Source organism: Dendropsophus ebraccatus, chromosome 12 (assembly GCF_027789765.1).
Source record: "Dendropsophus ebraccatus isolate aDenEbr1 chromosome 12, aDenEbr1.pat, whole genome shotgun sequence".
NCBI lineage: Eukaryota > Metazoa > Chordata > Amphibia > Anura > Hylidae > Dendropsophus > Dendropsophus ebraccatus.
Window position 1 is genome coordinate 75,442,669 of NC_091465.1, and position 12,236 is coordinate 75,454,904.

Consider the following 12,236-nt stretch of genomic DNA (forward strand, 5'->3'; position numbering starts at 1 on the left):
TGATTTGCCTGTAAGGGTCTTATTAGACCAAGTGAATTTTACCGATAAATGATTACAAACAAGACTGTTCACCGTTAACCCACAATCGTTCACCATATTACATGGAACAATAGTCGTTAGTTACTACGATCGTTAACTCCACCTGATCCCAGCGAAAGAAGGAACGATATAGAATTAAACTACGATTAGTGAACAAATGCGGAATTAAAGCGAAGGATTGACCAACGATGAACGATTTCTCGTTGGTCGTTTGATCATTGCCTGCATTTACACAAAACGATTATTGTTTAAAGTCGAACAATATAATGTTAATTCGCAGTTAATTCACCCTAACTTATTGAAATGGGAATACCCCTGTAATTTATATGAAGAAATAAAAATTAAGCATCTAATCCAATCAAACTGGCACACGTATATGAGGTTTTTCTCTGTGCTTCTCCATCACTGCTATTGCCAAGTGTGAACAAGGCCTTAACAGCGTAAAGCATTTCTCCGCCGGGTTCTAAGTAACACAGCGTACAATCCACACATGTAAAACTATGGGGGAGATGAATCAAACTGGTGTAAAGTAGAACTGGCCCAGTTGCCTTTAGCAACCAATCAGATTCCACCTTTCATTTTCCAAAGAATCCGTCATGAACAAAAAGTGAAATCTGATTGGTTGCTAGGGGCAACTAAGACAATTCTACCTGACACCAGTTTGATAAATCTCCCCCTATGGGTCTATGTAAGGCAGATGATATGGAGATGATCACATTTTTCAATTCTTTTTCTTTGGGTTTTTTGAGTCGTGTCTAACTCTATGCCCTGCAGTAACATGAGCTTTGGTTTATTGTACTATTTTCTATGTACACTCCATAAAGAGAGTGAGCTTTGGTCTTTTCTATTGGTGTCTGTATAGTTTGGTGCAGCTGGAAGGATAAGAACAGACGACTTCTCGGTCCTTCTACAAGCAGATAGGTCTTATAGGCAGTGGTCATACTCCACACAAGTAAAACGATAGTAACACACCAGACAGCTGCTTATATGAAATATGTGCCCCCCCCCCCCCCCCAACTGGAGAAATATTTACGGAGTAATAAACTCTTCCACAAGACATAATAATTTGGTAAGGGCAATATACAGAAAATGGCCGTCTCTTCACATATGGGTATTATGAGCAGATGATCGACCCCAAGTCCAACACAACCAAGTAACACACATGCCATGGATCATTGTGACTACCTAACAATATGGTTTCCTATAAAGCCAATTAATTAGGAGGATCTATGGATTGTGTCTCCCACCATTCAAAAAGTATGTGAACCCCTTGGATGTATGTTTGCTTATTATGGTATTATACACAACAATAACAGGTTGATATTGATTTTTGGATGTATGGCCCTGGCTGGATCTGTGGCAGCCGTGCGCCCCGTCTCCTACTTTGTCATAAAGCTCAAAATTTATTTGCTTGTAAGTTTCCTTTGAGGGTAATGTGCTAAGGGGATATAACACAGAGACAATTCTCTCCAAAGAGAATGGACCTTGTTATGTGTTGTTTCTTTAATAGGCACTGATCTTTACCGCGTAACGTGCGCCTCTGATCACAGTATATGAAAGGAGCTCTTGCTGCAAGTATCAGCTGCTTTGAAACTCCGCCAGGATAACAAAAATCCATTTGTCCATTAAGCTCTTGGTCTGTTTACGGCCCAACGAGAGCAAACGGCCTTCATGCAATAGAGGAATTATCACGTTAGTGGGGGTCACTTTCTTTAAAGGTATCATGGCAGTGTATGGCCCCCAGTTCTAGGCTATGTGACCTGCTGTACTGTGTTCCTGCGCTTACACTGGCCTTTATCCCTCATACTGCTAGTGGTGCAAGCTTTTATATACCGTACATTGTGGCCTACTAAATAAAAAGGGAGATGGCTGCCTTTGTCTCTGTAGGCTCTCCATTGTATCCCACAGCTAAGACAACAATTGATTCTACTGTCAAAAACAGCCCCCTCCCCATAAGAGCAGACTAAACAAGCAGCTACCCCCGCCGCTCATGTTTACTTTTGACGCGCTTATTTACCCCCATAAAGACTAAATGTTATATCTTACGCTTAAAGGTCTTTTGATTCTGTGTTCTTGTGTGGAAAGAAAAAAAAAAACATTTCTAAAGAAAAGGGCTCCCTCTGCTGGGATGTTTTTGGTCATGACTCACATATAGTACAATACTAAGTCTGGGCAGCCTGAACTAAGGGCGAATTTGTACATAGAAGAAAAAGAAATGTATAAGTTAAAAAAAAAAATTATCAAAAGAATTATAAAGAACTTGAAATAGTTCAGACATTGCGGCTAAGACATATTCATTGAACAGAGTCAGCAGGGCGGGATGTAGAATCCTCAGCATGCTCCTCCTGTCACTCCTATTCTGTAGACTTGTTACAGGATTTCATTGTTTACTTCAATGGAAAAAAAAAACATCTGCGATGGACAGGATTTCTATTTTTTATATCTCTCCACAAAAATCCTCACTTAAATCTGCTGCTAGAAGCGTCTGACACTGTCAGTGCCTAAGGCGATGTTCACACAAATGGCTGTTTCTCCGACTAAAAACATCTAAAACGTTCATATTTTGTTTAGACAGTTTTTGGCCCTTTAAAGCAAATGTTCCCACAACGTGCATTTTATGACAAGGATGGCCGTTGTTTCCAATTAAAACAAAGGCCGTTTTTTTTATAGTCAAATGGGTTGTGTTAAAGTCAATGCATACAACGGCTGGTCACACAATGTATTAAAGCAAATGTACTACTAGTTTTGGTTTTCACATGAACAGAGCGGCACGAGGATGCCTGTGCCACAGTCCCTTTTTAGAACTGCCGCCCGATTCCCGTGCATGGCGCGGGTCTATTACCGAGCACCAGCCGGACCCAGTGTGCCGATCTCCCCTCTGTGACGCGGCTCCATTGATTCTAATGGAGCCGCGTAACAGAGGAGAGATTGTCACACTGGAGGCCGGTGGGCCCGCCTCCAGTGCTTAATGCCCGGCCGGCGCCGGTCTGTACAAAAAAGCAATGCACTAGTGGTACATTTGCTTTAAACAACGGCTATTCTTTGATACATCCGGCAAAATAATAAGCATGTCAATTATTTCCGGCCGTTGTGCACTAATTTCACTGCAATTTTCACCGTTGTTTCACACGCAATACAACAGCCGTTGTTTTGAGTGCCAAATAAGGGGTCGTTGTTTATACATTGTGTGAACATAGCCTTATGGTCAATATTCGACAGTTTTTTTTGGCTACAGCAGAAAAAAGAATGCTCTTTGTAAATTAAACTTTTTTAGGACATTTATGTACCTAAATACATGAAAAACAAACAAACAAAAACATACTTTGGCATATCATCAGCCAAAAAAAATAGTCCCTGAATTTAAAGTGAATCTGTCAGCTGTAATTAATTTTCCAAACTGCTGACACCGTTAGATAGCTGTTAGGAGAAACATGGTACCTTTCATCTATCTGTATGTGCTTCCAGAATGTAGAAAAAATGTACTATTCTGCAGTGCAAAGTGTCAGAGGCTTTTCCAAGGTCTAGATCTGCTGTAAGCTGAAATGCCTCTTCACTCCCCCTCCTATTTCTATCCCTGCTTGATTGACAGTCAACTGGAAGTCAACAGGAGTCCCAAATAGGGTCAAGGAGAGAGAGAAGGTATTGCAGTCCTAAGTACTTCAGGAGTTTGGAAACACCTCTGTGACAATTTGCACTAAGAATAAAAGCATTTTTCCATGTCCTGGAAGCACAGACAGATATATGAAAGGTACCAAGTGCCTCCTTGCCCTAACAGCTATCTAACAGTGTCAGCAGTTTGGAATGTGGAATTACAGCTGATAGATTCACTTTAAAAGAAACCAATCATAACATTTTTTGGTGTTTACCTACAAATGGTGCCTAATAAAGCTCAATTCAGTCTGTCTTAGCATATATTTCATGAATTTGACACTACCAGCTAACCCCCAAAAACATACTTTTATTTTTTTCCAGTGCTGCATGCCAATTACTGTTAACTAGGCATCAGGACGGTCACTGGGCCGGACACGCACAGTACATCGGCGTCCAATCTCCGCTGACTGTTTTGGGGCAAGTGAAGACAAAGGAGCTTAGATAAAGATACAGATGGCCCCTCAGTGATGCTGCAGGTCCTGCACTGTGATCACGGGCGATTGCCTGCCAGCTGGAGGAAGAGACCACCCTGCGGGCATGGCATGCGGTGCAGGAAATAATAAAAGTATGTTTGTAGAAGTTAGCTGGTCATGTTACACTCATGTAATATGGATTGAATTGAGTTTTATCAGGCACCATTTGTAGGCGAACAGGCAAAAACGGGGTGGTTGTACATCTTTAACAATTATGGATGTAAAGTTAAAGGGGTTATCCAGTGTTACAAAAACATGTCCACTTTTCCCCCATTCTTGTCTCCAGTTCAGGTGTGGTTTGCAATTAAGCTCCATTTACTTCAATGGAACTGAGTTTCAAACCCCACCCAATCTGGAGACAAGAGAGGAGGAAAAGTGGCCATGTTTTTGTAGCGCTGGATAACCCCTTTAATCTGCATGGGTGCTAAGGGACATTTTCCATTGAGCCATAATATGTTGTCTTATGTTTAAAGAACGGCACAGAAATCCAAGTGGGAACATAGCCTTATACAAACTGCTCCTCTTCCTTTATCTACCCTTATACTAAAGGGACTGCAATGCTATGGTCACTTGTAGTGCTTGTGATGGTGGATACCCTAAGGGGGGGAAAAAATATTATAGGTAGGAAAATTCACTTGATACCCTTATGCGGCTTCCTACTAAGCTGTATCGTAGAAGTGTAAAGACCCTTTGGCCTTACATTCTGGGTCACAGTATGGGTTCCTATCTATAGTACCTGTGATAAAGCGGCATGTAAACTAAATAATACCAGCAAATTTTTAACATATGAAAAATTCTCAGGTAATGTGACCACCGTCGTCCATGACATACTATTGCCATCTTTCACACTTTGGCCCTCCAGAGACAATTAAAGGGATTGTCTAGAGAAAATTGGTTACATTCAGAGTGGACTCAGACTTGGTGTTTTTCAGAAAAAAATGGCACTAACCAACACCAAAAATGGTACATGGAGTTTTTTGGGTCAGAAACGCAGCAGCCAGCTGTTAGAAGGGATAGGTGGAATACAATACCCATAGGACTTTATTTGGCATGGGTTTTATTTCGAAATGCAGCAAGGCCTGTGTCAGCATTTTTCCCTCATTGACTTCTATGGGGGGGGGGGAACACACAAAAAAGTCATGCCTACATTCATATTGACGTTTCACATGATAAAGACCATGTAATAGAAAGGTGAAGAAACTTTATATTACTATGTCAAAGATTAAACCATTTTTCTACTTTTAGGCTGGGGTTACACATGACCGCTATTAATATGAATTCTTTGGCATGTTTTTTTTCCTCCCATTTTACAGTGTGTGTGTATATAGGGGGGGGGCTTAAGTTTCTGAATTCAGGGACCCCAAGTGTTTATGCATACGCCGACCCTCTTCATACAGGTAAATGAGACCATTGCAAACAGCAAAATAAATGTGTTTAACCATTTCTGATAATCCTATGATCTTTGTTGAGTAAAACATGTTTGCTCTATGGCCAAAAATTGGATTTGGGGTCCCTCACCTTTGGCAATGGTTCTAGAAGACGGACCCTAACCTGATAGATTGTATATTACGACAATGTCGGACAATATATGTGATAGTGACAACACTGAAGCTCAAGAACAAGAAGCCTATACAAATGAGGCCTAAGTATCCTATCATTTATAGGGTTGTTTATGGGTAGTCCTCTTTACATTTGACGTCTACACTTGTCAAGGCAATTCCCACCACCATGGTAACATCAGAACACTGTCAGTAACCGTACATACGTATCCCGTAATGCATAAAGCTATTTCTTCATGACTTAGTAACCATAGAAATATTGAGCCTCAACCATGATGGTATCAAAGCAAAACAGAAACTACTGCGGCTGTCATTATTGTGGTTGTGGGGGGGCAGTATATCTTCTTTTTGCCTGCATTAGTTTAAGGCATGAGACCCAATAGTTTTTGTCGCCCGTGTCTGAAAATCTGTATACAAGTAACGTCAGACTAGCGGTATCAAATGTCTTTAAAACAGGCCCAAGGAGGAAGTCGACTATGGGGAAAAAAAAGGTAATAGGTTCTTCAGTAAACTGTGGCATTTCGCCGGGACCCTTCTTAAGCTTCCCCTATAAACACATGGTTTGGCATCATTTTAGCTTCTCTCACTGCAATAATAGCGGAGAGCTCCATAAGGAATTAGATCTGCATGCAATCGTTAGTCCGTCCTACAACTCCTAGCACCCCGTTATTCCTACAGTGAAAGTCTTACCACATAAATTAAAGCAGTGGGGCAAAAAAGGTGGTTAACCCCTTCACTGCAAGAGAGTCTGCGACAAATGTCAAGGCAAACGTCACTGGCAGGTAACAGGTTAAGCAACTTTCAACAGCATTTTGTAAAGAATCCCTTTTTTTCACAGTATCATCTTTCTTTAACCCCTGATTATGTTTTTGAATTTTTATTATTTTTTTTACCTTTTTATTTTTTTTCCATCACATCTAAAGCTAAAGCTATAATGAGGCCCATGTCCCTTTAAGAAAGTTCAAAGTTCACATTTCCAAAAAAGAACAACAGCTAAAAAAAAAAAAAAAAAATGTAGAAAAAAAATAATTAAAGAAAAAGAAGAGAGTGTTTCATTTTTGGTCTTGTTTGTTTCTCTCTTTTTCTTTCATTCATGTTTCAGATAAGTCCTCCACCTGACGTGGAATTTTTTTTTTTGGTATACGATTTGTTCCCCCTCATTTCCATGGCGCTTTCTCTGAAGTTTTAAAAGTTTATAACTTTTTTTTTTTTTATACTTTGGCACAGAGAAAAAAAAATTGTTTGTAAAACCCACAAATAAAATGGAAAAATAAAATGAGAAGTTTTTCAAAGAGGCCGTTAAAGCTTTTTGGACGGGGATGCAGGAGGGACAGTCTGAGCTCCTTGCACCTCACCGGAATTTTAAGTTTTTGGTTTCGATAACATTCCCTCCTTGAGTTTCCTTTTTTTATTTTAATAATATCGGCTTCTTCAGATGAGGTATATAAGACAGAGAAAGACGCACCCCTGCAGCCCTCACCCTTGTGACTCTTGTACCATTGTCCACGGGATGTTAGGGCTCAGAAGGAGGGGGAACACAAGATTTTTGGTAACTCTATTTCTTGGTATATATCTTCACTTTACCAACTTCAGTCTGTACTTTGGCACAACGTTAGCAAAGAATAAGTTTTTGTTTCTTTTTTTGGTTTCTCCTTTGTGTTTGTTTTGGTTTCATTTTTGGTTTGCTTGTTTTTTTATTTTTTTAGTTTGTCCATCCACGGAAACACGTGATCCTGGAAATATATCCCATAAGAAAAAAAGAAAAAAAAAAAGGCAAAAATAAAGCTCGGCAGCATTATAAATAAATAAATAGGAATAAGAGCATTTTAAAAAATGGGGGTGGGGGAGCAATGAAGCAAAGTCGCTAACATATTTAGCCTAAAAAGCTATTGTGCAGTGTAAGGGTTAAAATATATAAATATAGGGTAAGGCGCGGGAAGGGGAAAAGAAAGTTTAAAAAATTTACAACTTCTCTTTATAAAACATCCGGGGAAAGGGGAAAATTTTTTGAATTGTTCGTTTTTTTCCGTCAGCTCGGCAAAAACTAATAGACGTTCTCTAACCACATCTATTGCTGAAACGGGAAATCTAAATTGAGTTTTCTGTAAACAGAATGGTGAAGAGTTTGTATGCGTAGTACGGGGATGTTAGGCAACTTGTAAATAAATACGGTGTAAATAAGAGGGGTGGGAAGAGGAAAAAGGTTCAGTGCTGGCTAAACATAAAAAAGCTATAAATAAATCTATGTGTGTATTTTTCAATATGGACTTCACACATATACACAGAGTTACTCTGAGGTTCTAGAGATATGTTAGGCTTTGGATAAAGCTGTTATTTTGGTATTTGGTGTAGAAGAGGGGGAGCGATGGGCGGTGGGAGTAGGTCTCCCATATTTCACCCATGCACCCCACCTCATGAGCGGACTCTCTCCCGCTGCAGCCTCCTTCCCTTCCTCCTAAAATCTGTGACATTCATTCTCTATAATAAGAGAACGTAAAGCAACAGGAGGAAGGAGCTTGGAGGATCTCCCTGTCCTCCCCCCCCCCCCCCCCCCCGAATTCACCTCATACGTATCAGTAACTAAAAATGGCACCTATCTCAACAGGACTAACAAGAGGGAGCCGGGAGAGGGAAGGTTCAGTCTTTGGGAATTCCTTTGGTTGGGGGAGCTCTGTACACCCCGAGTAGGGTGCAGCATATTTTTGGTTTCTCTGAAGTATTTCCGAGGTTTGTTTTTTTTTTGGTTCTTATTTGGTTTAGGAATTTGTTTTTGGTTCTTCATTTTGGTTCCAATCCCCCCCCTCCACACATTTCACTTCTTCACTTGGAGGGTTGGGGGGGAAAGAGGCAACACTATCTGAAAAGTACTCACACCTCTACCCCCCTGAAGTATCCAGGAGCCACCATGTCTATGGAGACTCAACTTGGGTGCTGGTGGAGGTTGAAGGGGGGGAAGAGATGGTTTCCTCTTTCAATCGCTCTCCCCACTGTGCTGGGAGCCTCCTGGGCTGTGCTGTAGGGTAGGGATGGCAGCCTCGCCAGAAGAAGTGGTGGAGGCTGGAGAGAGACTAGGTGTACCACCAGCAGAAGCGATGCGTCCCAGGCCAGAGCCGAGAAGAGGGAGACCTCCAGGGTTCAGGAAGAGCGGAGAGCTCACCAGACTGGGAGCGTTGGAGATGCTGGAACCACTGGCAAGGATGAGGTTACCGCTGGCATCAAGACCGGAGAGTGGCAGAGAGCCACCACTGGTCAGAGCTAGGAGACAGAAGGAGAGGAAAAATCATTTCAGCTCTAACAGAAATGATGAGCTAAAACAATATTACAAAGAGATGAATAAAACCAAAAATATATAACAGTTTAACCCCTTAATGACCAGCCACTGTCTTTCGATGGTAGGCAGAGCGGATTCCTTTTGGTGTTGCTGCTTTAATGGGCGGGCACCCAAATATCAGACACAGAGGAATACTGGATAGGAGACAGATGAGTTTTTCTCTTTAAAAAAAGTGTACTCCAGCCTAGAGTAAAAATGAATATGCTGCTGGGGTGGGAGGAGGAATAGGGCAAAGAAAAAAAAAAAGCTGGGAGAGCGCATTAGAGATCTAAAGCACGTTTGGGTCAGTCCAAACCCAAGGGTGCAGCATTTCATTACCGGTGGCTGTAGAAGTTGGATGTAGCCCTAATGAGTCCTGGAAAACATGGATATGGCCTATAGCTGTATCCATGTTTTCCAGGCATCCTTAGGGCTGCAACCAACTTCTTTAGCCACCGGTATTGAAATGCTGCACCCTCGTGTTTGGACAGACCGAGATTTAGCCATCTCTAGAGGGAATATCAGTGCACTGAGGGCGCTAATCCCACCTCCAGTGCACCAAACTATTACATTTGCATATTTTCAAATCTCGAAAACTGGGCAGTGGTACGAGGAATGGAGGGAGCCCAGCAGTGCTGATTGGGCTGTAAAGAAATCTTTTAGTATTTCTTTTAGTATTTTTTATTTCTTATGGTATATTTGCATTAACAAGAGCTGGTCCTCCAATGCTCGCCTTTTTTCTCCTGCATCGGTGTTCCTTCTGAGACAGTGTTTGGCTGAGGTTTCTTATTTTGTTCACCCCACCCTTCACCATCAACATATTAAATTTTACTCTAGGGCCAGAATACCCCATTAAGTCTACATGGGCACCATATAGTAAATGGTGGTGGTAGCAGCAGCAGTGCCAATATATATATGTTTAAAAAATGGCACATCAATTTAGTATACCACCATGTACTCCAAATTACTAAAAAGTCTCAGGTGTTTAGGGCTGAAACTCCCTGGTCTTTAAAGGGGTTAAACAAGGTAAGTAACATCACTCATGCATCTCTCCAGCTGTTTTTGGATTTGCTTATTGCGTCATTAAAAAAAACTGAGAACAGCAATTGCTCCATTAGAAAACAACCTCTCACCTTACCTAAAAAAAAATCTATTAAAGCACCATTTGTGTTCACATGTAAGATTGCCTGCTGGGGTTCACAAATATAGATGAAAGTCATGGAAAATTCACAGTCCATCAACACAAATGTAAATGTGATGACGCATGCTATGAACAGGCACGTGAGGGTCGGAGAGTCCATGTGACTTCTCCTGTTCTACAAACCTTGTATGGTGGCCAGTGGGTTTCCAGCCATGAGGGCTGGGTTCAACCCCGGGCTGACCCCGAGCACTGTGCCCCTGCAAGACCAAGAAAACGGATAAGACGGTAAAGACATTCTCGAGTGATTGTTTAGCACCAATGCGACACCTTCCATAATACATCATTTGTGTATGTGTAACAGTATATTAGCAAAGTATAAATTAGGAAGGTTGTAAAACACTATTAGCAAGGATCGTTCATATAAAGACATTTACCCTACTCAAAACCAGGATGGACAGGGGGGGAAGTGGCCAGTGGGGAAAAGTTGATAAAGTTTTGGACGCTAAATTAGTATTGTGATTTTAGCCCTATAAGTAGTGTTGAGTGGATTTGCCAACATCCTCCAGAACCTGACCGCTCAGCATTGGACTCCTGGCATCTGGAGAAGTTGGATGCCGCTTTAGGGGTTGCCAAAGCCGAACAGTTCGGGAACTCTGCTCAGCACTAACTATGGGCCTTTACCTTTAATGTTAGAGCTACTGGTGTCTTGCTGAATACATGGCACAATATAAAAGTAAGGATATCAAGACACAGGGGGAGATTTATCAAACATGGTGTAAAGTGAAACTGGCTCAGTCGCCCCTAGCAACCAATCAGATTCCATCTTTCATTTTCCAAAGAGTCTGTGAGGAATGAAAGGTGGAATCTGATTGGTTGCTAGGGGCAACTGTGCCTGTTTCACTTTACACCATGTTTGATGAATCTCCCCCACAGAGCGTACACAAGGCAGGTTACTGCTGTCTTGATCTATATATTCTCACTATTTTTTTTCTCCATTTTATGCCATTGAGATGTGGTACAGGAGCTGGTTTCTGCATTTATGCTCCTATTGTCATTCTACAGGCACAACATTTACAGAGACTGTATATAGACTGTAGAAAATTCAATTTCTTCATTTAAGTACTTACCCTGCATTGGGGCTAAGTCCCGTCAGGCTAAGCCCAGAATGGGTGCTGCTCTGGGGACTTGCACTTGTGCTGTTGCTTGGAGGAGGTGTGGCAGATGGGGGTGCTGTGTTGGAGGGTGGGCGAGGATGTATAAGAGACCCCATTGCAGTAGGTAAGGTAGTCACTAAATTTATAGAAAGAGAAACAAACAATTAAAATAAAAGAGACAATGGGTTATTAGATATAAGAATATATATATTAATATAATATATATATATATATATATATATATATATATATATATATATATATATATATAAACTTTGCGAATATTAACCGTGCTTTACATCACATACCATTCTAGATATGGTACAGGGGTGCAGCATGTCAAGTGTTCCCATAAACAAGGTTCATACAATCAAGGGTGCAGCATATAAGGGGCACAGTGAGAAGAAGGGGTGTCTGTTTACCTGTTGTGCTGAGAATACTGGAAGCCTGGGAAGTGAGCGTGGGGGCAGACACCGGGGGAGACACCTGGAGCAGATCAAGGAAAGGAGGAAATATGAGAGTGTGCAGGGTGGATGAGGAAACCAGAGGATAGAGACAGGAGGAATAACCAAGGCTACTGTAAGGTGCACAACAAGTGGAGGTTTGTACCATGCAATGGTTTAAAGGGGTTATTCCAGGATTAAAACTTGTTCCTTATCCAAAGGATAGAATATAATTGCTGAGATCCCCACAATCACAAGAACAACTGTCCCTCGAGTGAACAGAGAGGCAGTGCTCATGCTCAACCACTTCTCTCATTATTCTCTATGAGCGCTAAATTTGGCTCTATTCAGAAGCCCCATAGAGAATGAATTATGTGGTGCTGCTCCATTCACGTGGGGGAAACGGACCTTCGTTCCCATGATCGGTGGGAGCCCCAGGAGACAGACCCCTACACGATTAATCTTG

At 41.5% G+C, this 12,236-nt stretch overlaps 1 protein-coding gene across 1 annotated transcript in view; it reads right to left on the reverse strand.

Moving 5' to 3' along the window:
• Positions 1-8,291: 8,291 nt before the first annotated feature.
• POU2F2 (POU class 2 homeobox 2) overlaps positions 8,292-12,236 on the reverse strand; it is a 32,414-nt gene continuing 28,469 nt past the window's right edge. Inside the window, exons 13-16 of the mRNA XM_069947188.1 lie at positions 11,750-11,813; positions 11,301-11,463; positions 10,357-10,430; positions 8,292-8,977 (exon numbers count right to left, since the gene is read on the reverse strand). Of these exons, the coding sequence (XP_069803289.1) occupies positions 8,694-8,977; positions 10,357-10,430; positions 11,301-11,463; positions 11,750-11,813 (585 nt within the window). The 3' untranslated portion in view covers positions 8,292-8,693. The remainder of the gene's footprint in view (positions 8,978-10,356; positions 10,431-11,300; positions 11,464-11,749; positions 11,814-12,236) is intronic.